Here is a 24,354-nt window from a genome sequence, read left to right on the forward strand (position 1 = left end):
AATCATAATGAGCATGTCAAACGTTTCTGTAGGTCAGTAAAACTACAAAGTTCACAAAGAGTTGCATGAATAAAGTCATCAAGTTATTTTTTTGTTTCGGTTTGGTTTTCACAGCAGAGTGACAGCTGGTTCTACGTTGCTGCAGCAGTAATGAGGGATTAGGAAATGTTCCTGCAACCTCACTGGAAGCAAAAACCACGACAGACACATGTGACCCAATCCGCTCAAAACATCATGTGAACTTTCAGCAGGTTCTGGACACCAGAAGCAGCTGCATATTCTAAATATTCCGATAATTTTCCAAGGCTGAAACAGACTTTACCTCCTGTCTGTGACTCAGGTTTCAACTATTAATACTATAGATTTTAAATCAATTCATGCAAATTAAAGCAGAATTAAAGGCAAGAAGTTTCACCTGAGGAATCATTTTAAAATGAGAGTGATCAAATCTTCTAAATTTCTAATGTTGCATTTAATTCTTATTTAATAATTGGTTCACTTCAAAGTAAATAGCTTTTTAAAAGATTTGATAAAAAAACGTACAGTTAATAAAATATCTATAAAAGTTATTGATATTGTTATAAATGTGCACAGTGATAAATAGAATCTAATTAATAATTACAAATAGACAGTATATTGAAACTAAATATTAAAAAAACAATAGATTATTGTATTAAAACAAAATATGATAAATTAAATGTTTTTTATAAATAAATTAATAACTGGATGTGAGAAGTTTAAGCCAAGTTAAAGCTTTGACTTTTGAAACTTGGAAAGTTTCAAGTTCTTTTCTAAAACATTTCTGATTTTAATCTAAAAATGTCCAGTTTTTTCAAGCAATTTTTCAATTTTTGAAACTTACAAATTTCCACGTTTTCTCAAAAAAATGTCTGAGATTAAACTCTAAATTTCAGAGTTTTTTCTGGCAAATTTTTGACTTTTGAAGTTCAGAAATATCATTTCTGTTTTTTCTAAAAATGTTTATTTGAATCTCAGTATTTCTGAATTTTTTCCTTGCAGATTTTTGAATTCTGAAACTCAGAAATTTTCAAGTTTTCAAGCAAATTTTTGAGATTATTCTCAGTTTTTTAGTAGACTTCTGCGACCTTAACGCTCTCATGTCATTGTGTGAAGCTAAAATAATTTGATGACTAGGAATGTTTAGGAGATCAGGTCAAGACGAGAGGAACCACAAAGACGAGGAGATCAGAGTTTCATGCTGAGGTTTTATTTGTCACATTCATCACATTTAAAGCCGCAGAGAGACGTGATGTTTTTCTGTTTCTAAGCAACAGCGCCTCAGCTGATTTCCCAGGATCAGAAGGAAGTTCATTCTGCAGCTTGAACGTCTTCTGGCTGACGCGACCTAGTTTCAATCAAACGCCGGTCGCCTCTGAGTCAGTCACCTCTTAATGAGGCGGCAGCTTATCTCACTCTGGCTGCTCTCTGTTAATTTATTCCTGCAGGATAAATTAACAACAACAAAGGAGTTTTTCACCCAGCAGCTTTTCTCAAGCAGCTCGGTCAGCTCCACTTTAATAAAACGACTATTTTTGTCTTTTCCAGTGATGCTACATTCATTCACTGCAATGTGGGAGGATTTTGTTCAGCAGGAAACGGAGGAGTGTGTCTGAAATAAAACATATTCCACCAGGAAATCTTCGTGTCTTCTCTCATCTTCTTACATAAATGTAAAATTTGCTGAAAGCCGTTTCACACGATTCACTCAAAAATAAAAAGAAAGAAAAATGGCCTTCATGGGATTTATTAGTGGCAAAAGCAGGAAATGAACATATAAAACACAGTATAAGTAAAACATCAGATTTAAATGGAAACTTTTTTTAACTAGGACAAATTATTTCAGTTAGATTAAAAATATTTTTACAATAGAAATTATTGGCAACAACACAAAGTATTTGTCTTTAACCAACCAGGCTTTTCTCTTTCTCCTGCAAGATCCACGTCTATACTGTGACTTTGCCCAAATCATGAATTTGCCAAACTTGGATAAATACAGGAAGCATTTTTCAAATAAAGACCAAATCTGTGTCTTTCTTTTCAGTTGAGACCTAAATAAATTTGAAAACCAGACGCATTTCTTTTATTGAAGCAAACCCGCAAATTCCTTTTTACATTTGGATCAACCATAATTAAAGCATTTCTATACAACAAGAAATAAGACCACTTACTCTGCTGTAGTTCATTGTTGAGAAGGAAGAATATATATGATTTTGGTCCATGTGACAAAAAGTCTGGACGCCCCTGATTTGGCGAAATGTCTCATGGTTTTTGCCAAAAACCAAACAGAAATCCAACAACTGCTAAAATCTAACACCGCTCATTTTGTTTATGTTTTATGAAGAAAGAACAGCAGCCGACTTAACGTGCTGGAACTCTGCCTCGGTTGCTAGGCGACGGGGTGGCTCAGCTGGGGTTGCTAGGTAACTGCCATAATATTGGTCATAATACAGGAGGTTTTTTAGACAGTCTTTCTTAAAACACCAAAAGAAAAAAAACGTGGTGTTTTTTAAAAGGTTGGATTGTTTCTAGAAGCAGCAGAGACCCAAATAGAAGGATAAAAATTTGTAAGAAGTTGATATTAAAGCTAATGTTAGAGTTTATTTGAATACTTCATGTGAGAAATAAAGTGACAATTGGGGACATCATTCAATCACCAGTTGTGAAACAGGAAATAAACATTGCATTTTGCATGTTAGGTCACCTATAAAGGATCAATCAGTAATCAGTAGCTGATTACCTTATCTGTGTAAACATGGTAACCCTGCCCAGAGGAGATTTATGAGATTTATGATTTAGGAGTTTAACCAGTTAAACTGGGTAAGTTGTAGAGAGGAATGGGGCCAAACCCCAGCAAACTCTGGTGAGAAGAAAATGTAAGTTTAAAGTCATGCAGTTTAGATCGTAACTGTATCAAACTCTAAAGAAAGCTACTAGTTTGACTTTAAAACATTATTCTTAGTATTTTACTAATTCTAGCTAGTCTGATTTAATATATATACAACATTTATATGCAAAATAAAAACAGCTTAAATGTCAAAATAGACAAAGTAAAAAGTACATAGACATAGAACTATGAATGTAATGTTTGTGTATCAGAGAAGACGGCTTGAATCCTCCTCTGTGGATACAAACCTTAACGAATCAGAAAACAGTCGTCTCTCCTGAGCAGAGCCGCTGCTCTGCGGGACGCCGTGGAGGATTTCCTGTTGTTCCCCACAGAGAACAAGACAGAGAACAGAAGCTGTTACAACCTCAGCTGTGAGCCGCGTGGGCCGAACGTTCCCGCTGAAAACACCTGAGCTCCTGCTGCTGCTGCCAAGACGCAGCCGGAGCCTTTAAGGGACGGTATTATTTCAGCTTTACATCTGAAATAATGTGATTCCCTCATCAAAAACATACCTCAAAATGTTGCTTTGATCCTTTCATGCATGTTTGAGGGTCATTTAATCTCCATGGCAACCATTCGGCTATGCAAAACGCATGCTGTCACAAAGCTCCGCCTACTTCCATTCAGCCCTTCTAGACTAGTGGCAGCAGCAATTAGCAAACACCTGCACAAGGAGGCGCGTTATTGTGACGATGTGCTAAAGAGTAGGAGCTTCTTAAAGAGACAGAAACCCAATTTCAATTGTGAAGTCAAATGTATTTTAAGTCATTTTAAACATTTTAAAGCAACTGAAGGTAACATAGTTACTTAATAGCGTTTTAAAATTTTATTTTCTGCCACAATACCGCCCCTTTAAATGACTTAATGAGCTAAATGTTGTTTTGTTTGTTAAAATTTGACAAAGTGCTATAAGAATGTGGAGAAATTTGTTGGTTTTGAAGCTCTTTCCTTCAGGCTTTGAAGATAAACATCTTCCTGCTTTGGGAAGGAGGATAAACAGGTCAGAGGTTCTTTCTGCACCAATAAGAGACAAAATACATAAGAAAAATAGTTTTCTGTCTCATCATAAGTCTTGCTGCAGGATTTTGGATAATCTGAAGGCTAGTATTAAAAAATGTAACCATTTCTGCCTTAAAGTAACAAATGCATGAAACCAAAACATTAATGTTTTTTTTTCTTTCCATCTCAGCTAAAAACCTGAAGTTATGTTTATTTGCATTTCTCTGTGACACACCTGAACCTGTTGGGTGAGCCGTTTCACTTCAGGTCAAAAACAAAACCACAGAAATGTTTTAAAGCAGCTCAACGAGTTTTTATCTAGATCCACACGCTGTTACTCTGTCTTTATTTTAATCATTTTTAAAAGTCAGGAAAAAAGAAAGTTTGCGGCTAAAAAAGAGCCAGATGAAGTCCTGCCTGCGACCGTCTATAATCTCCTAACGAGGAAATTCAAAGGTCATCAGGGTCGCAGCAGGAAGCAGCTTCACATCAGCAGCTTCACATCAGCAGACATTTTTTATTTTCTGCAGCTGCTGTGGAAAATAATGAATTCCCATCTTGAAGAAAGAAGGAGACAGAATGTACCTTTCATTCTGCATGTTTTGATTTGGGTCCTAATTGCAGTCAAACACTTTTCCGTTTCATTTGACTATTTTTAACAGAAGCTGCTTGTTGTTTTACAGTGCAGTTGTTTATAGGTTTCTAAGTGATGAAGCTGAAATCAGGAAATATTCAATCAGTTTATACACAGATTTAATCTTCACTTCATGACGATACTCTAAGATTATTTACTTTACAAATAATGGGGAGCAGGAAGGAGAAAAGGTTTTCTATAAAACTGCCCTTTTCTACTGCAAATTGGCTAAATACATTAAATTAATTTACAACATAAGAATTTATCTTTTTTCTTTTCTTCACCCAGATTGCTCTAACTTGTTAGTCCAATAATTAAGGGTTAAATAGAATAAAAATCTGTTTTATTTATTATTTCTACAGTTTGTGAAGAACATCTGTGAACATCACTTTTCAAGTCTCACCACAAATTCTAAGTAAAAACCACTTTTCTGATATTTATTTGTAATAAACATTCTTAACTACATGTTCTTTTTCTTCTACTTTGACTTATTGCCCAGATGTTTGGGGTGGGAAAAGGCTAAACATGTAAAGTGTGTGAATACTTAAACATTCTGCAGTGAAACTTAAAGTTGTGGAAAAAAACAGAATCTGGAAAATTCTGCAATGCGATCTCCACCTTGACTGGAACTGGAATTATGGTCTTTCAACTGGGGATATTTTGAGCTCAGCAGATTGGGCAAAGTTCCACAGAAGAGCTAACAAACACAAAAAGCTATGTAATTATCCTGGGGGGGGGTTACCGATTACAGCTTTATAAATGTTTAAAACTGTGGGGAAAACTTTAGTTTTGCACATCTTGTTTTGTGAAAACTTTGTCCAAAAGTTTCCAGTCGTTTCTTTGAATAAAACCTTCAGATTTGTTGCATCTTCCTGCAGATGATGGCAACCCAACGTCCTCCATCAGCAGAAACAGAACCAGACATTTTGAACATTTCTACATATCTACTTCATATAGCCTTATGCGGGTTTGTGTATGGAAGAAGATTAGTGCCACTTGGAAAAAAAAAACTGACTTTAATCTCAGATTTCTGACTTTAAAGCTGATGGGAGGAACCAGCTTCAATGACCAAGACGCAAGTTGTGGAGGAGGACAACAAACGTTCTGGAGGAATATGATGAATTTAAGCAAATTTTTGACCAGAGGCAGTTTTGTCATGCCATGACATCACAGTGCCCATCTGCCATTAAGTCAGGATTTTGAGAAATTAGTCAAAAATTTAAGGTTAAAGCCTAAATGCTGAGATTCCAGTCAGAACTCTGAGAAAAAGTCAAAAATGTTAAATTAAAGCCAGATTGCTGAGATAAAAATCAGAATTCTTTTCTTATTTTTCCAGTATTCTTCTTCCGTACTTGGGCTACACACAATACACAGAAAAAAAGAGAACATTTTAGAAGGGTTATTTTGTTGTCCATAGCAGAACCAAATCAGAATAACTTCCCAGATGTGATTGTGATACGTGTTTCTAAACATCTAATCTTTCCCTAATTTTTGTGATGTTCCTGCAAAGTTTATTTTTGTTTTTTCCTCCATACCTCCGATGAGCTCAGCGCCACTCTGACTGTTTTTTAAGGGGGAGTGATTGGATCCAAATATCAACCGGGTCAGAGGAACCAGCCGCTCCCATCAGGGTGGTTCTTGATCGGATTTTTGTTTTTCAAACGTCTTTATTCTCCCCGTAGTAACAACCTTTGTCTGAAAATCTGTCTTTTACTTCCCTGTTGCTTCTGTGTCTCATTTATGTCGGGTTGTCTGCTTTATTTTGCATTTCTGTTTCTGTATTTCTGACATTTCACATCCCAGTTCCTAATCAACTTCCTCCCTGTTCAGGAACAAACTCTCTATTTCAGAATGTTTTCATCTTGTGAATATTAGAAAGCCTCTCTGCAGCTGATGACCTTTGAAACCTAAAATGCAAAATATGTCATATTGTGAACTAATTTAAAACATGTAAAAGATCAAAAATCTAATTTCAGCAAAAAATCAGAGCTGAGCATCAAGCCTTGCTATGTGAACGTAGCATAAATTAGCTCTCTGTTAGCGCCAGCCTGTCTCTTTGTGTTCCTCAGGTATTTTTCCCTGGACTTCTACTAGTGGAAGATTTTTTATCTATTATTTTATGAAGAAAATAACAATTCTTTCTCTTTTCGTTAGAGTCCAGCCCTTCACTGTTTTACTGTAGGTTCTCCAGACCACAGGAAGGCTTTCTGCTGCTTAAAGAGGCATTTCAGTGAAATGAAATTAGTTTGGAAACTTTAAAATCATCATTTCCTTTCTTTTATCTCCATCACACCACTATACACCAATTTAATAATCTTAGATATAATTTTTTCTTGTCCTCCATGTTGCAGTAGTAGTTTGCCTTTAAGTTTCTTTTCACTTAATTAAATAATTTGAAGAAAAACAAGTTTTCCCAATAAAAATGATAGCATAACCTTTATTTCAAGGATAATTAAATGTTATATAGAGAAATATATTTAGTTCCTTCAAACAAAATTTCAGACTGATTATGATATTATTCACATGGATTATTGCAGCTCGGTGTAAACACAGATACATTAGAAAAGATTTTTCTGTCTGAATTTAGAAAACCAAGCAGAGTTCCAGGTGTTTTTCTGCAGCAGCAGGAGGCTGCGGTTACCTTTTTGAAAATCTTCCACTCATTCTTTGTTGACATCTCAGTTCAGAATGTGGTTTCACATCTTTTGCTTGAGAAAAGAGAGTTGATGGAGATCCACACTGCAAAAACACAAAAGCTTAACAAGATTTCCAGTCCAGTTTCTTATTCAAATATTATTACACTAGAAACAAGTCAAACTGACCTACAAGTCCATCATTTCTTGATGTGGATTTAAAATTATTAGTTCCACTGGCAGATTATTTCACTTAAACATGATAATTTTTCCACATTATAAATTAACTAATCTGCCTGCAAAACTAGCATTTTTGTATTCTAGCAATATTAAGGTTTTATTGCTCACTGCAATAACATCAAATCTTACCAAGTATTTTTGTTCCAGTTTCTAGTGCAAGTATCTTATTACATCGGAAATAAGACAAAACTAACTTTCAAATAACTTTTCTGCAAGATAAAGAAGCTTGTTTTAAGTCAATAATTCTCTAATATTGATTAAGTAACCTACTAATTCCACTGGATGACATTTTTCCATAAATGAAATAATTTACCAGTGGAAATAGTCGTTTGTTAAAATCAATATTAAGGAATTACTGACTTAAAACAAAGTCTTATTTCTTGCTAAAATGTTACTTGTAAGTTAGTATTGTTTTATGAAGTGTAAAAGACGTTTGCACTAGGAACTAAATACATACTTGGTAAGATTCAATGTTTTTGCAGAATACTTCAAAAATCTAATAATGTTATATTTTCTCAATTTGAAATTGAAATTTAGTGCCAATTTTATGACGTCAAGCCCAATAAATCACAAAAAATCAGAGTTGTAAATTTGTTTTGTTTTGCTTAAAGTGTACCAATTTATTTGCACTAAAAACTAGACCAAAAATACTTGGTAATATTTGGTGTTTTTTCCGACAAAGCTGCACCTTTTTTGGAATAAATAAGTCAAATCAAAGCAACAGGATGGAAAGTGCATCACCCAGGGGTCATCCAAAGTCCTCTGGGTTATGCAACAGCCCTGCATCGGATCCCGGCCTGGACTTAATATGAATTCAGTCGGATCAAAGGGAAATAACTATTTTTTCTCTTTTCGTTACTGTAGGTTCTCCAGACCACAGGAAGGCTTTCTGCTGCTTAAAGAGGCATTTCAGGGAAATGAAATTAGTTTGGAAACTTTAAAATCATCTTTTCCTTTCTTTTATCTCTATCACACCACTATACACCAATTTAATAATCTTAGATGTTTTTTTTCTTTTCCTCCTTGTTGCAGTAGTAGTTTCCTTTAAGTTTCTTTTCACTTAATTAAATAATTTGAAGAAAAACAAGTCTTTCTACACACTCGGACTGAACTCAGCATTTGTTCACCTCTGCACTGGTTCGGCCTTTCATGTCCCCAGGCGTGCACTCTGACACCTTCTGCTTTTGTTTCTGCACCAACCTCCTCTGTTTGTCAGACACTGAGGTTGCAGTTGAGGTACGAGGAAGCCAGGCTGAAGGGGAAAATCCCTTCTCCTTTCCATGGGCAGATATGAAATGAGTTTGGGCAGGGCGTCGAGCTGCTGCCTGGCTGCTTGCATATCACCAGGATCACAGTCAAGATCCCTCACTGCACAATCATTCCAGTTGCTAAATAATACAAAGCAAACAGTGACCTACTTTCAAAGTAGGGAACAAGCTGGAGAGAAAACCCGGAGCGAGATTAAGCTGGTGAAGCGGAGCGGAGCCGGAAAAACAGGCGAATGTGAAGTTCTCACATTTTCTACTTCACACAACACAGAAACTTGTATGAAAAAAAATACTCTTGTAAAAGTACGTGTCGAACTCTTTTACTCAAGTAGAAGTAAAAAAGTACAAGTTTTGATATGTCTTTAAAACGTAAAAGGTTCACTGCAAAAACGCTAAATCTTAAGTATTTTTGGTTTGGTTTCTAGTGCAAATATTTTATACTTTAAATAAAACAGAACTAATTTTTAACTAACTTTTCAGCAAGATATAGGAGCTTGTTTTAAGTAAATAATTATTAAATATTAATAAAAAGTAGTAGTTCAATTGTCATTATTTCACTTACAACATGAGAAAAATGTCTTGTTATAAGTTAAATAATCTGTTTAATTAAACTTTTTAACCAAATTTAAAGAATTACTGACTTAAAATAAGCTCCTATATATTGCAGAAAGTTATCGTTTTATTTAAAGTATAAGAGATTTGTGCTAGAAACCAGACCAAAAATACTAGGTAAGATTTTGTGGTATTGCTGTGTAATGTTCACCTGCAAAAATATAAAATGACTTTAGATAAGTCTAAAATACTTAGAAAGTTTGAGTCATAAAAAATATATTACTTTTCTCTACAGAAATGTTTTAAAATCCTGATAAAGTAAGTTTTTCTTCAAATCAAAGTCAGATTGCACCAAACTCAGCACTTTTGTCACTAATCAAAGTCTGAGCCGACATGGTAAAGGATTTTTTAAATGGAGAATGTTTTGCGTCTCTGAATGTGTTCCTCTGTTGTTTGCGATGTTGCAGGTTAAAGTCTCCATCCATGTTGTTTTTCCTTGTGCCGCAGTCTGTTCTTCTTCTTCTTCTTCTTCTTCTGCTTTGGTTGCATCCAACTGAACGCTGAATCACAGACACTATAAAACTCTTTTTGTGCGAACTGTGGATTTTTTCCTTCATACTTTTTTCATCATGGATGTAACAAAGAATATGAGAAAATGTAAGGTCCAGAAAGTACAGCTATTTCTCTTAAAATAAAACGTCGTCAGAAAGATTAATACTCAAGTACTTTTACTTTTTTTACTCTAAAACTTTGGTGAGAGCTCCACAGATTTCATCTCCACCAGATTGATTGAAATGTGAGCAACTAGCGTGTCCTGCCATGTGAGAGCCAGAATCCGATCCGGGAATTCCTATAATCCGGCTCCAAGGCTTGCAGCCTCCTTTAAATGTGATTAAATCAGGCAGGCAGGGATACAGCAGAGGCCCCATGCTGGAGGCCTCGTGCACCAGGAATGCAGTTCAGGGTATCAGGGCATGTGTCACACAATCAACCCGAGCAACGCACAACTTTGGGCTCCGGATTCCTCCTCGTTCAGCCCCCAAAATGTTTGTGTGGAGCTCACCTCTCCGGCTGAGGGAACATTGAAATATTTCTTACATTTCCAGCTCCCGTGGTTCACTTTTAAGTAGCTGGTCCAAGTCGTGTGCGAGTTATGCCGCACACATGAAAAAGTATTTTCTATATATATTTTTTAGTTATTACACAAATATTAGGTCAATATCTTGGTGTCGTTCGCTGCTGTGGAAATAAGGCGCAAAAAGGCTTGAACAGGCCCTGACACCGAGTCGAAACAGAAAAACCCTTTGAAAAACCAGTTCCCCTCCTCGCCTGTGGGGGCGCTGCAGTGAAGGAAATGACCTGAAGAGTATTTTTACTCATAAAAGTAAATATTTTACTTTAGTAATTTTATTATATAAAGTAAGCATAAGTTTTTCTTCTCAAAGTCTCAGAATAACATTCAAATTGTCCGATTATTTAAAATGTCAAGTTGAATGTTTTTTTATTGAAATTATAACCACACAACTATCCAGGTGATTCCTGTACCAGTGGAGCACATGATGCAGGAACATAAACTTGACATTTTGTAATCAATGTTCAGGTTTTAGACACTTTGCCCTCGTTAATCAGCCTCGTTAGTCGCTGTTCTCTCCGTGGGGAGTCGTCTTCTGTGATGGATCGCCGTGGTGATGTCATCCATCTTGGTTGCGTAAGAAGGGGAGGACAACCAAATAACAAATCTTTTTAGTACAACTTTTGGTTTTAAATTATTTTTAAGTATAGGTGTTGTTGAAATTCCTTGTATCCATTCATTCATTCATCCATCTATTTTAACCTTTTTGTTGCTCTTTTTATTATTTCTGTAAACAATAAACCAGTTTTTAAAGTTTCATCTTCTTCCTCTGTTTCCTCCAGTAAATCTCTCCAGTTTCAGGCGATTATTCAGTGAAGTTCAGATTTCATTTGTTTTTGGAGGCAGGGTGTGTGTGTGTGTGTGTGTGTGTGTGTGTGTGTGTGCGTGCGTGCGTGCGTGTGTGTTTGAAGGGGGGTTGTGATGTTTTTCCTGGATGTGAAATCAAATTCACTGGGAGGAAGCAGCTCGTTGTCGGGGTCTGGGTTATGAAAGTTCAGCAGCAGGTTTCCAGGTGCTCCTTCCTCTCAGCAACACCAGCAGGCTCGTGTGTTACAAAAGCCTCATCATCAGAGAGCCGGTAGCCGTGAAAACGTAATGCAACAGGTCAGCGTTATAAAATGGAAACATGCTGGTTAGATGTGATCTTCAGCAGGAAGTCTTTTGCAAAGCCAAAACCAGCATCTCTGCTGCAGTCTGCGTGAAAACCGCTTTGCTGTTTCCTTGGGAACAAAGACGAGCGCCGGGCGAAAGTGACACTGACCAATTAAGAGGTGAGAAAGGCAGCAGCGCTTTGCCTCTCACGTCGCCTTGGTGAATTATCATCAAGAGCTTTCCTGAGTCACTCAGAGAGGAATGTCATTAAAACAGAACAGGCAGCAAACCTCTGAATGATTCAAGAACTTCAGAAACCTTTTACATAATTCCTGAAGAATTATTGAAGAACGTGAAACGTTGATCAGTATTTGATGTATATTTGATTGATGATGATGATGATTTCTGACAAATGTGATGTTTATAGCTTCTTGCATGATTGGTTACTGAATAAGAAGCACTTTGAACAGCCTTCTATACTACAAACTTGACTTGTCAGTTCTTAATAAAGACCAGATCAGTTGTACCAGGACTGAATGGGTGAAATGACTGTTGAACCATTTGTTTTGACATGGCGGACACCAACATACGGTGAAGAGGCCAGATGATCTGAGTTAGGGTCATTGGTTTGTTTCGTGTCTGAAAGCCTTGTGAAGCTCTCAGTCTCTCTCTCTGCCTGACTGGACAGATACACTCCCCGCTCTCCCTCTGAGGCGCCTCTCATCTCGTGATGTTTCTGAAACCTCTTCATGAACTGGAGACGTAGCCTGACCTTCTGACACCTGGTTCAAGAGGACAGATATCCCAACTCATCCACTGGAGCAGGGGAGCCCAAAGTGGGTCCTGGATGCCCGGCATCCTGCATGTTTTAGTTCTCTCCATGTTGGTAGCAACAACCTTTCCAGCATGTCAATGTTCTTCTTAGGCCTTCTAATGAGCCATCATTTGATCCAGGTGCGTTAAACCAGAGAGAGAACTAAAACATGTAGGATGCTGACCCTCAAGGACCGAACTGACTTTGGGCTCCTCTGCAAAGAAGGACATCTTAGAAGCTTTAGAAACAGCATTATTAATAAAGTCAGGAGTTATAGCATCATTTTCTAATGAAGTTGCAAAGCTTCAGCTCACTGATAAGCCCCTCGCCATCTTTATTGAAGCCAAATAGAGTGTGATGCTAACCAACCGAGGTAAAGAGAAAACAAAATAAATATATTTCAGCTTTCATTTTTAAATATATCAGTTTTGATTCTCCATAGCAGAGAACTGCAGGTGTAAAATGTGTGTAAATGTTCCTTTCTCATCTCAGTTACCCTTTGTGTTGTTCTATAAAGTCTTATTGAGACAGACAGATGAGAAGCTGCTAATACTTTATAGCTCGGTTGTTTCTGAATCCCATTAACATGTAGAGATCAGCGGGCGTCTGAGTGCTCTCAGCATCCTTTTGCAGCTAGAGAGGCTTTTAAACAGACAGATGGAGGACTGGATGTTTGGGATCTGTTGCAGGCCAGGTGTGGAAACGCTCCACCAGCAGCTCGGCTCATCCCTGCAATCCGTCGAGCGCAACAAACACCCACACAGCCTCCTGGAGTGGAACATCTTTTCCTCTCCACCGCCTACATCTCCCGCTCCTTGCCTCTCTTCCGCCGGTTCCTGCCTCCGCTCTCGGATGTTTGGGTGCAGATCAGAGGCCGGGACAGCTTTTGCAGAGGTGGCACCTCTGCTGGAGTTGCAACAGTCTAATCTAGTCCACGAATAAGACTTTATTCTGTCTGTGGAAGCTAAATGTGCTGCTCCGTGCTGCCACCATGTGGTCAGGAGTAAATAGAGCGCCAACAGAAACCGTCAGGTTGTTGGGATGCTCAGAAAAAAGTGTGTGATGCAGATTAAAACCAAAAGCAAAAGTTTATCTTAATAATTAATGATCAGTAAAATCAATAGATGGATCAACGTATTGATCTGATGTTTTGCTGTGCAGTGAAACAAGAAGAAGAAGAATGGGATGTCATATGAAGGTTACACAGTAAAAAAAGTAACAGCAATAATTTGCTTTATTTAGCCTCTAAAAAATGTGGGTGTTAAGTTTTTAAAATCATATTTTCACCATGTTAGTGTGACATTTATGTCAAACTAAATATTTATTTTCCAAACTAAATATTTATTTTCCAAACTAAATATTTAGCAACCAAGCTAAAGTTACACTTATTTTAACTAATGTTAATAATTTATTGTTGTACTATTTAACAAATTAGCATTTTATTAAAAAAATTATTAGATTAAATTTTTTTAGTCTTGCATTTTTCTCGTTTTCCGTCAAACCTTCTGGTCTCTCTAGTGCCTCCTAGTGGCCTCCACTTTTAATAACACAGCTAAACAAAGGTATTGATTCAACAAAGAGAGAGAAAAGAGACTGGAATTATCAGCAATAGCTCTGCACTTTAAAATTAATTATCATGTTTATACAGATGATGAAAGAAGAAGAATGCAAAAATATTTTGATAATCTTAAGTTTCAATTTCTCAGATTTAGGGCTGCAAATTAATCAATTAATCTATCAATAATTCCACTGATTAATCAGATAAAAAAGACATATTTTTATGCAAATAGATTCAAAGAGGAATTCTGTGTAGAATATTTACAGAAAAGGATTTTATTTATCTTAAATGCTAAATGTATATATTTTTGTGAAGTTTTGGTTTAGATACTGTATTGTTCTTTCAGTCACTAACCTTTTTTGAGTCTGTATATTCCAGTTAATGATTAAATGATTACTAAATTAGTTGACAATTATTTCAATAATCAATTAATCACGATTAATTTGATTAATCATTCCAGTTTGATTTGTTATATTGCATATTTCTGTGTGTTTTGTCCTTTTGATCACAGACTGAATCGTAGGAGTAAACCTGAAGGAGAATCTGTCTTTAAAAAGCATCAGGCCGACAGAAGTGAGTGAAATTAAGTGCAGCTCCCAGGCAGCTTTTCTGCTCCACTTCCTCCCAGAGCTGACACCAGATTTAGATTCTGTCTCACTGAAAAACACCAAAAAGCAAAAAGTCCAAACAGCAGAAAACAAGTTTAAAGGACAAATGAATAAAAATGAACATTTTTGCAAAAGCCTTTCCTCTTAAGTCCCCCTGTTGTACAGAGATACGTGTCTCAGGAGGAAGATGCAGATAATATGAGGGGGAAAAGAGAACAACTAGCTAATAAAAGATTAAAGTTGGAGCTTCATTTGAAAAAAAAAATAAAAAAGAGGAACCAGCTTTGAGGGCAAGCGTCTCTCAACACTCCATACTGATCCTTGTTGCAGCCAGCTCTGGTTTCTATGGAGTCCGCCTACACAGCCAGCAGTGAAGGCAACACAAACGCACTCATAATGCCAATCTTCACCCACTCGGCATCACCCAATGTATTCAGCTGTTTTAAATGCCTCTGCCTCCCGTCTCCTGTTCCCCTGTGTCTGCAGCGCGCTGAATATCTCATCCTTCCAGTCTGGAGCTCCAGATTTTATGTAACCAGAAACGTTTGTAAAAGAGTAGGCAGTTTCTACTGGAGGAGGAAAACAGTTTCCATCTTCCTGTGATTCTGTCAGAATCAGCTCAGAATCAACTAACCATTACAGGAAAGCTAACTGAGCTTCTGGAGCCATTAGCTCTGCGTCCTGTTAGCCTTTAGCATATGTCGGGGCTTGTATGGGATATTTTTTCAGTGTTCTCTCAAAACCCAAAGTCTTATCACTGATGTGTTCTCTGATTCTGCTGGAAATATTTTCAATTCAAAATGGGTGTTCCTTCCCACTATTGCCATGTGCTTGCTCAGTAGGAAAAATAGCTGCAAAGTCAGTGACTCAAAGTAGTAGATTTTTAATGACCAAAAATATATTCTATAAATTTGACAATATTATTGAAATGAATAGGTTCTATTAATATGGACTAAATTTATTCGGGATTTTCTGCTTCCTATTAAAATATTACATTAAGGATTAAAATGTTACATCAGACAAATACAAAGTAATACATTTTCTTATACAGAAATGTCAACCCCATGAGTACTTTTAATGTGTGTATATGTCTGATATAAAATTTTTATCCTAAATGTCAGAAATATATATATATATATATATATATATATATATATATATATCCCATTTTAGTACAACTAGTGCGCGATTCATTTCTGTTCTTGGTTCTCAAAGCGAATTTGACACTCACAATATGGCGGACGCGCTGCCGCATTTGTTCTACACGACAAGAAAGGGTGTTGTGTTGTAGAGGGAGTCCAGCACAGTTCCACTAGATACGCCTACTGCGGTCAGGTTCTCTTAAGTTAATTCAGTGTAGCATCTACGATAGTACATCTGTTATCATTACGTAATGTTAGCCCTTGTTTTGAAGCCATAATTTTGAAAGTCTGAGGCTACTTCCGGTTATCTCCAGCTAACATCAGAAACATCACGATGGCAGCTGAGTCCGAGTGAGTTTGCCGTCAATATGTCTGATATTTGTTCACAGATTACAAATGACAGAAGTAGACCCTGTTTTACCTTTTCCAGCGCCAAACTGGCCGCTGTTTCCATGGGAATACCTGGAAATATGCCGAAGCCTCCAGCTAACGCGAAGCTAACCGGTCAGCTTCACTGTTAATAAAACGGTAAACCAGCTGAAAGTTTGTTTGTTCGTGTTCACAGGGTTCAGTCTGAGATCGAGGTGCTGCAGTCCATCTACCTGGAGGAGCTGCAGGTGGACAGGAGAGAGGACGGGTGAGGAAGCAGCAGCTCTGCTGGGACCTGGACAGAAAATAATGCTTTTTATGGAATAAACTGTTATAAAAAAAAGGCTAAAATAATCTAGAATGTTATTAATCACCCATAAATATCACCTGAAACAGTAAGTATATCAGAAAGATGTTGGAGGTCAAAGTTCATTCGCAGCATAACTTAAAATCTTTATTGGTTCTATATCTGAGCTATTGTTTGCAAAGAGCTGAACAGGAATATAAGTTTATGTTTATGATGGTGTTTTCCAGGTCGTAAAGATCAGAAAACATAATATTGGTTTTTCCAGTCGTTATGATGCATTAAGTGGTCTGAAAGTTGTAGCATTTAGCCTGTGTGTCTTGTTTGTGCTGCTGCAGGGGCTGGCTGGTGAGTCTGGTTCTGTATCCATCCACTGCAGAGGACTCGGTCTCCCAGTTTGTCCGACTCACTCTGACTCTGAGCCTCGATCTGCAGGTACCACAACCTCCCACCCAGCTGAGCCGCTCCTGAATTTACACCCTTCTCTCCTTTCTTTCTGCCTCCAAACTGAGTTTGTGTGTTTTTGATGTCAATCACATGTGAAAATTGCAGCCACTTTAGTGTAAATTTGGGTATGAATTGGATTCACCAGGCACTTAAGGAATGACACAAACTCTTCAAACTCAGTATGATGATTATTTTGTAATCGGAATTACAATCACTGCATACTTCCATGAACATGTAATTCACACTTCGACCACTAGATGGTATCAAAGCATTTCTAATAGTATGAACAATAATTTGCAGTGTCTATTTCCCCCATTTGACTACATTCACAATATGAAAGGTATGAAGCTAATTAGCGTCATTAGTCCAGAATGGGTTAAAGGTGATTGACGACTTTTCTTTGTTCCATTTCTTCAGTATCCCTCATCGTCTCCGGTCATCTCTATTCATAACCCGCGCGGGCTCTCCGACGATAAACTCGGCAGGTAAACACTTTCCTGCGCCGCCGTCGCTGCAACCCAGAGACTCGGTTTTTAATAATGATGTGATTGTTTCTGCGCAGCGTCCAGAAGTGTCTCCAGACGGAGGCTGAATCTTGGCTCGGCTCTCCGGTGCTGTATCAACTCATCGAGGTCAGAACATAACGGCTTTAAATAAAAATCTGATTATTGGAGACATTTTGTCATTTCTGTGACCTCTGGTTTGCTTTATATCCACACAGAAAGCTAAAGAAATCCTGACTGAAAGCAATATTCCTCATGGGAACTGTGTCATATGCCTTTATGGTTTCAAGGTAAGGTATTTCCATCCCTGAAGGTTAGATCTGGTCATCAACCCAATGCCTTAAATTTGCTCGCTTAGGCCTTTCACAATAAATCAGTTAATCACAGGATCAGTTAAAATAAGCTCAATCATTTCCATTTTCAATATTTATTGTTTTTTTCTTTTCTCTCTACCAAAAACTGGATGACAAAAGTCTTCAGACTGGTGCTTTGGTCTCAACTAGCTGATTTTTCAAGGGATATTTTTGTTTACAGAGATTTCAGTGCTCATTTTGTAGTTTCCGTTTTTTTTTTTAATTTTGAATATTTAAAATATCTTCCAGTTTTAGTCTTAAATATTCATTAGAATTTAAAATTTATTGATCTCTGAGAATATGCTCTTGCATTATTTTGCCATTACGGTGGTCTCAAAACAACAATATTGTTGTTTATCATGATAACTTTTGGGAAAATTGTATCGTGACAGGTCTATTCTCACTGCGAAAACACAAAATCTAACCAGGTATTTTTGGTCTACTTTACAATGCACATGAAATCAGACAAAACTAAATTATAAGTAACTTTTCAGCAAGATATGAGCTTGTTTAAAGTCATTAAGTCCTTAATTTTGAGTAATTAAGTACAAGTTCCACTGGCAGATTATTTCACTTAAAACAAGACATTTTCCCGTGTTACAAATGAAATAATCAATTTTCTTAACCAACAAAAATAAGCTCTTATTTGTTGCATAAAAGTTGCTGGTAGTTAGTTTTGTCTTATTTCAAGTGTACAAAGGTATTTCTACTAGAAGCTAAATCAAACAAAGATTGTGTTTTGCAGTTCTGATGTGAGTTTATTCCTGTTTTCGGTTCTCAGGAGGGAGAGACCTTCACCAAGACGAGCTGCTACCACTACTTCCACTCCCACTGCCTCGGCCGCTACGTGGTCCACTCTGAGCGGGAGCTGCGGCAGAGGGAGAAGGAGCTGGAGGAGGATAAAACCAGAGATGGAAGCAGCGTTCAGGTCAGATACCAGCAGCTGGACGGAAAAACTCAGTTTCATCCAAATCCTCCTAAATCTGGACTCTCCTCCGACAGGAGCTGACAGTGGTGTGTCCGGTCTGCAGGGAGTCTCTCACATATGACAGAAACCAGCTTCTAAAGTCTCCTGCACCGGAGCTGCCTGAGGTAAACACAGCTAGCATGAAGCTAATCAGGAGCAGCTCTGAGCTGCAACGTGGTATTGGGGTTATTGTAGGTAAAAGACACTAAATATTTGGCAACGGACGATTACATTTTAGCCAGAAAACATGGACAATTTTTGCGGTTGAAAGGTCGGAAATTTGTATAAAAAAACTTTATAGGTGACCTATTACGCAAAATACACATTTTGCACTTTCATTTGGGTTACAACTGCTTCCAAAAACAGACTAAGTGCTTAAAAAAACACCCAACCGGTTTTGGTTATAAAATTAATTTATCTCCTAGATTTACCACTTGAGTTTCAAAGAACTTCCTGCAAATTTCTCACTTCATAATCTTAGAAATTATTCTAGTTTTCAGTTCGGAGATGTATGCCTTTCTTTGTGGAAATGTTTTGGAGTAAATATTCTCCTATGTGTTTGCATATTTTTGTGCCGATGTGCTGACCGTAGCGGTCAGGAGTCTAACGGCAGTTTCCTGTCAGCTCGATCAGGCGGCAATCGGCTCCGACTTTCAGAGGAAGTGGGGTCAGCTCCAGAAGATTCTGGAGAAGCAGAGGTGCAACGGCGGGATCATCGACACGGAGGAGGAATCCAACCGATTCCTGATCCACATCCAGGAGGTAGGGATGCCGTTCAGCCAGCTGATTAATTCATCAAGTCTAATTAAATCATTAAAACTGACCACATATTTACACACATAACCTACTTTTTTCCCCACTGTTTGAATAGCAATAGCTAAAAAAGAACATCCTGTTTCAGGTCAGTTAGACTTATTAAAGTAATTGTTATTGGCTACATATCAGAATAATTGCTATTCCTTAAAATCGAAATGATTAAAATTCATAAATTTACGTACAACAATCTAACTATGTCCTTTGAAAACAAAGGCCAAAGCAAAAATGATGCCTTATAAGATTCAGTTGAGGTTATTTCTTCAACATTTCTTAGTGTAAATTAACTGCTATTACACTAAGAAACAGCGCATCTGGTATTGAAATACCATTCATTTGTATGTCCATAATTATATAAATAAAAAAAACAAGCCATGTATCAACCTGGGCTGAAATGGCGCTCAGAAGAAGAAGAAGCCACCACAACAAAGGCTACATGAAAAGCCATTAACCGCCAACTTCTGGAGGTTTGTCCTCTGAAGATGAAATGATTCAACTTTGATGAACAAGTTCTGATGAAACGTAAACATTCATATTAGAAGATTTAAAAAATAATTAAAAGAAAACTCTCCAGTTTTTCTGCTGTTTAGCTAATCTGAACTATCCTGACCAAAAATAAGTTATCAGATTTAGTCGTTTTCAACTGTAGATTAAATTGATAACACAGAATTGATGATTATATTAATTGTTAATTTGTGTGGCTGAAGCCTCCAGCTGGTTTTTAGCGACGCCTCTTGTTCTGGAACAGACAGAACGTGTGAAATGGATTTCTGAAGGTGTGAAGCTGCTGAAAAAAATAAGCTGCGAAATTAATTAATTGCACAATAAATTAAAACCAACTCAATGATTTATCATTTTTCTCTTTTCTTTCTTTCTACCAAAAACTGGAGGACAGAAATCTTAGTCTTGTTGAGGTTGAGAGACTAAATAATTTTATTTTTTATTTGTTTATTTTGCATATTTAAAATGTATTCCAGTCCATTAGAATTTAAAGCTTATTGATGTTTGAGAGTTTTTTGCATTATAATGGCATTAAATATTGCATTACTTGAAAACGGTCTTGAAACAACAATATTGTTTATTTCAATAACTTCTGGGACAGTTTGTAATCCTAACAGGCCTAGTCTGAGTTGTCTCTGGTTCTGGTTCTGTTGTTCCCTGCAGGCCCCTCCAGTGTCTGAAAACGTAAACCCGGAGGTCGATGCGTCCCCCGCCCCCCCGGTTTCCTCCTCCTCTGATGAAGCCGGCGTCCGATCGGAGCGGTTTGTTCCCAGACTGTCCCAGCTCCCAGGCTTCCAGGCCCAGAAGCACCAGAACCAGGCCAGAGCGCCAAGAAGAGGAGGAAGACCCAAACCCCGTCCTGGGCAGGGCCCCCCCATCGCAGAGCACCTGGAGCGGCTCACTCTGTCAGACTGCACTGACCAATCACAGATGATTCTGGGAGACGGTGGCCGACAGACGCGATGCCGGATCGGGTCGGGGGAGGAACCAGAGAAGCAGGTTCCTCCAACTGATTTAGACTCTGAGGGCCCAAAAGATGGAGCCTGGGGTCACCGAGGGAGAAGAAGGGGCCCCTACCGGCCTGCCCTGCACCACATCGGGGCCCTCGGGCCCCCACAGCAGCACCGCGACAGCCGGGCCAGAAGTCGAGGAGGAGGCGGCGGGCCCCGGCGCGGCCATTACGGCCGGGGCCTCCAACAGAAGGTGGTGGAGCGGGGAAGAGAGGAGGTGGTATGACAAAGGGCGACCGGAGGGTGGAGGAACGGCAGAACGCGAGCCTCCATCATCAGATTAAAACGCCGCGACAGAAAGGACTCTGGACGCCGCCTCCTGTCCCGCTGTCTCCAACGCACTTTCATCTTTGCTCCAGTTGTGTCCAGCTGGTCGCTGCTTTGTGATGTGATGCCAAACGGCTTAAAGAACTATAAATTAAATCTACTCTGGGTGTCAGTTTGGTGCAGTAGTCTCTTTCTATTGGTTCAGTTTATTCCATTTAAAAGTAGTTTTTTTGAAAAATATATAAAGTCTTTATTATGGATGTCGACTAATGGTTTAGATTAACATTAGTTTCCATCGATTACGACTTCTTTTGACATAGTTTGGCCGCCATCCAACAGGGGGCGCCACTCGTCATCTGTAAGCGGATTTCTGATGGAGCAGCGTCACCTTCTAATGTAAAACCTGATGTGCTATTTAGGTGAGGATGTGACAGAAAAATGGAGGTTAAAGCAAAAAAAAAAAATTGTAACATGATGGGGAAAATCATGCCATGACCTTAAATATCTTGGAAAGACCCCAACATGGCTGAAATAAAACATTTCTGCAAAGGAGAATGGGTCAAATATCGGATGAGGCTCGTTTGTCAAACATACTGTACATACAAGCAAACACTTTTCTACCAGCCCACATCTCTGTATTAAAACGTGCTGATGTAATATACTAAATATGTTTTCAACAACTGGAAGCAGAAAAACTTATCAGAAATAAACAGTTTATGCTGAAGTAATGTATGTAATGCCAGTAGTCATTTCCTCCAGATATGGAGATCGGTTTGTGAAGGCCAAAAAGAAAGTCCAGGGAAGAAGTGATGATCCGGATGGAAACAAACCTGCTCCACCCATCCTGGAAGAACTGAGGTGGCTCTCCCAGTTAGTGAAAAACAGAGAAACGGACCAATATGGACAGAGATGTATGGACTACTGCTACTTTAGCATACAATTGTTGTGCAAGTTGTAGTTTGAGGATTCATTTTATTGTTTAACTACAGCACTCTGTCAATCCAAAACATTAACCTCTCAAACCTGAATATTTAAATAAGTAAAAGTGAGAGTTTGGCTTTCTTAGCCAAAAACCACATAGCTATTGTCCTATTAGTTTTCCCCAGAAAACTTGTTGAGCTTGATGGAAAAGTCAGTAAGGTCATCCATGAGCAACCTGTTGTGTTTTTGGTATTAAAAAAAATTACTTTACAAAAATTAAAGTATATTTGAAGTTAAATGAAAACTGTAGGAAGGCCCAATTTGTGCGCTGTTCTTCATGGCCAATCAACTACAAACCTAGCATAATCAGTCACTGTTACTGGTGTATAAAAATCCCAATTTAGAAACAAACTGGCATTGTGGGATTTTGTGTGGTGGAAAAACTACAAAACACCAAGTCTGGATTAGGAGGATTTTTCTATTTATTCAACACAACAATATGGAGATATTAGCATTAGCACATAGCGTGTGCTTCAGAGCTCCAGCCAGATCTATACAAAATAGCATTAGCATCATGGTCATAACACCAAGCATTTAGCATGATCTAATGTTACACAAGTGCAAAATCTTAAATTAATATATTAAACAGTGTTGTATAAAGTACTGAAATCTCAGAGTCAAGTAAAAGTATAAGTACCTCTCCAAAATATGACTTTGGTAAAAGTCCAAGTCACTGACTGAAATGTTACTTGAGTTAAAGTCTTAAAGTATCTGAAACTTCCTGTACTTAAGTATGGAAATTACTGTAAAAATGGATGTACTCAAGTAATGTAATGAAAAGTAAAACAAGGCAAATGCAGTTTGAATGACATTTTTTATATTTTGGTAAACTTGTCAAATACACTTAAAATAATGTACACAACCAAGTGCAGGCAAAATTAAACCTGCTAATAGATATACCTGCAGGCATCATTTAGTTAAGAAAATTAGGTGCTTTACCTATAGCACAAGGTTAACTTAACCTGCTTTACAACTGAACCAGCTTCTTAGTAAACCCTCCAGGACAGAAAATACAAAGTTTTTGTAAGCCTTAAGTTTTCCCTTCAGGTAAGGTCAGTGCTGAAAATGAGAAAAATAAATAGTACAGAAAATGCGGCCAACATGAAGAAAAAAAGCTGTTACGATTACTAACCCTAACCGTTTCTCTCGCCTTTTTGTAACGAGTAACTAAACCACACATTGAAAATGTATCGGAGTAAAAGTACGCAATTAAGTTCGGAAATATAGTGAAGTAAAAGTTATCAAAAATTTTCCATACTCGAGGAAAGTATGAAGTACTCCAAAATATACTTAAGTGGTGTTTTTACTTCGTTATTATACAACACTGATATTAAAACATCATTAGTACAGAAAGAAAAAAATAAAACAATATAAATAAAAGGATTGCAGCAAATTATAAAACTTGCCTCTTAGTGGAACAAATGAAAGCAAAGAGGAAAATAATAACTTTATAATGATTCTGGAGAAAGTAAAGCAGGGCTGGAGAACCAAACTCCTAATGATGCATTTGGGGGAACATAGTCAGGTATTGTTCGTACCCGACTGTTTGCAGTTCCTGAGTTATACTGTTGTATTAATGACTGTCAATTATACAATAATGTGTATTGTCGTGGAAAAAAAAACCATTTCCAAGCACTGTTCAGGTAAAATCACTCAATCAGGTTTATTCATGAATTGTGAACAACTCAGAGAGCTCACAGGAAAGTCAATAATGAAGCAAGTCTGAAACAAAAAGCTCTGCCAGGCAGAGACAACACATGAGTTTTGTACAAAGGGATAAGGGATCCAAAGCAGGGAATCAGACTGGTTCCCATGCAGCTGGGGAAAAACAACATCCAACCTTGTGCATGTAACCCAAACAGCTTTAATTTGGTGGGAATATACAGAACTTAGAATAAACATATAGCAATACAACTAGCAGGTGTGACCCTTAATATTAATCATCATTTCCCTCCCAGGTTAAAAGATACAACATAACACTATCCTGGAAGATGTAAGAAAAAGAGGAAAAAATAAAAATGCCCCCCAAAAAACAAAACACACAAAAAAAACAAAACACATATACACAAGATACGAAAAACCTACCGGCATTCACTTATTCAGCAATGTAACAATATCACTGTGTGAGGTAGGAAAAGTTATCTTGCAACCCCTCCTTGCCAGGGAGGCGGTTCTGTATATGTGCTAACCAGGATAAACACGGAGGTATCACACCAACGATTGAAGACATGATAAAAATCAATAACAACTATTGTAATA

The 24,354-nt window shown here is 37.7% G+C and overlaps 1 protein-coding gene and 1 long non-coding RNA gene across 2 annotated transcripts; one reads left to right on the forward strand and one right to left on the reverse strand.

The window, feature by feature from the left end:
• Positions 1 to 1,919: 1,919 nt before the first annotated feature.
• On the reverse strand, positions 1,920 to 8,754 carry LOC114160148 (uncharacterized). Its single transcript, XR_003598728.1, has 3 exons — positions 8,542 to 8,754; positions 7,183 to 7,280; positions 1,920 to 3,224 (listed from the first exon to the last, which is right to left on the reverse strand). It is a non-coding gene; the product is annotated as an uncharacterized LOC114160148 (long non-coding RNA).
• Positions 8,755 to 15,704: 6,950 nt separating this feature from the next.
• rnf25 (ring finger protein 25) lies at positions 15,705 to 21,838 on the forward strand. Its single transcript, XM_028042962.1, has 10 exons — positions 15,705 to 15,931; positions 16,146 to 16,217; positions 16,592 to 16,688; positions 17,118 to 17,185; positions 17,263 to 17,332; positions 17,422 to 17,493; positions 18,338 to 18,484; positions 18,559 to 18,648; positions 19,148 to 19,285; positions 20,501 to 21,838. The coding sequence occupies exons 1-10, from the start codon at positions 15,915 to 15,917 to the stop codon at positions 21,071 to 21,073; spliced, it is 1,344 nt and encodes a 447-aa protein (XP_027898763.1). The 5' UTR covers positions 15,705 to 15,914; the 3' UTR covers positions 21,074 to 21,838.
• Positions 21,839 to 24,354: the final 2,516 nt, after the last annotated feature.

Source organism: Xiphophorus couchianus, chromosome 16 (assembly GCF_001444195.1).
Source record: "Xiphophorus couchianus chromosome 16, X_couchianus-1.0, whole genome shotgun sequence".
Lineage (NCBI taxonomy): Eukaryota > Metazoa > Chordata > Actinopteri > Cyprinodontiformes > Poeciliidae > Xiphophorus > Xiphophorus couchianus.

Bases quoted from the DNA above. Each gene is read 5' to 3' on its own strand.
- rnf25 (XM_028042962.1), top strand. The intron at 16,218-16,591 runs GTGAGGAAGCAG...GTGCTGCTGCAG, and splicing joins GTGGACAGGAGAGAGGACGG to GGGCTGGCTGGTGAGTCTGG. The intron at 18,485-18,558 runs GTCAGATACCAG...CTCCTCCGACAG, and splicing joins GAGATGGAAGCAGCGTTCAG to GAGCTGACAGTGGTGTGTCC.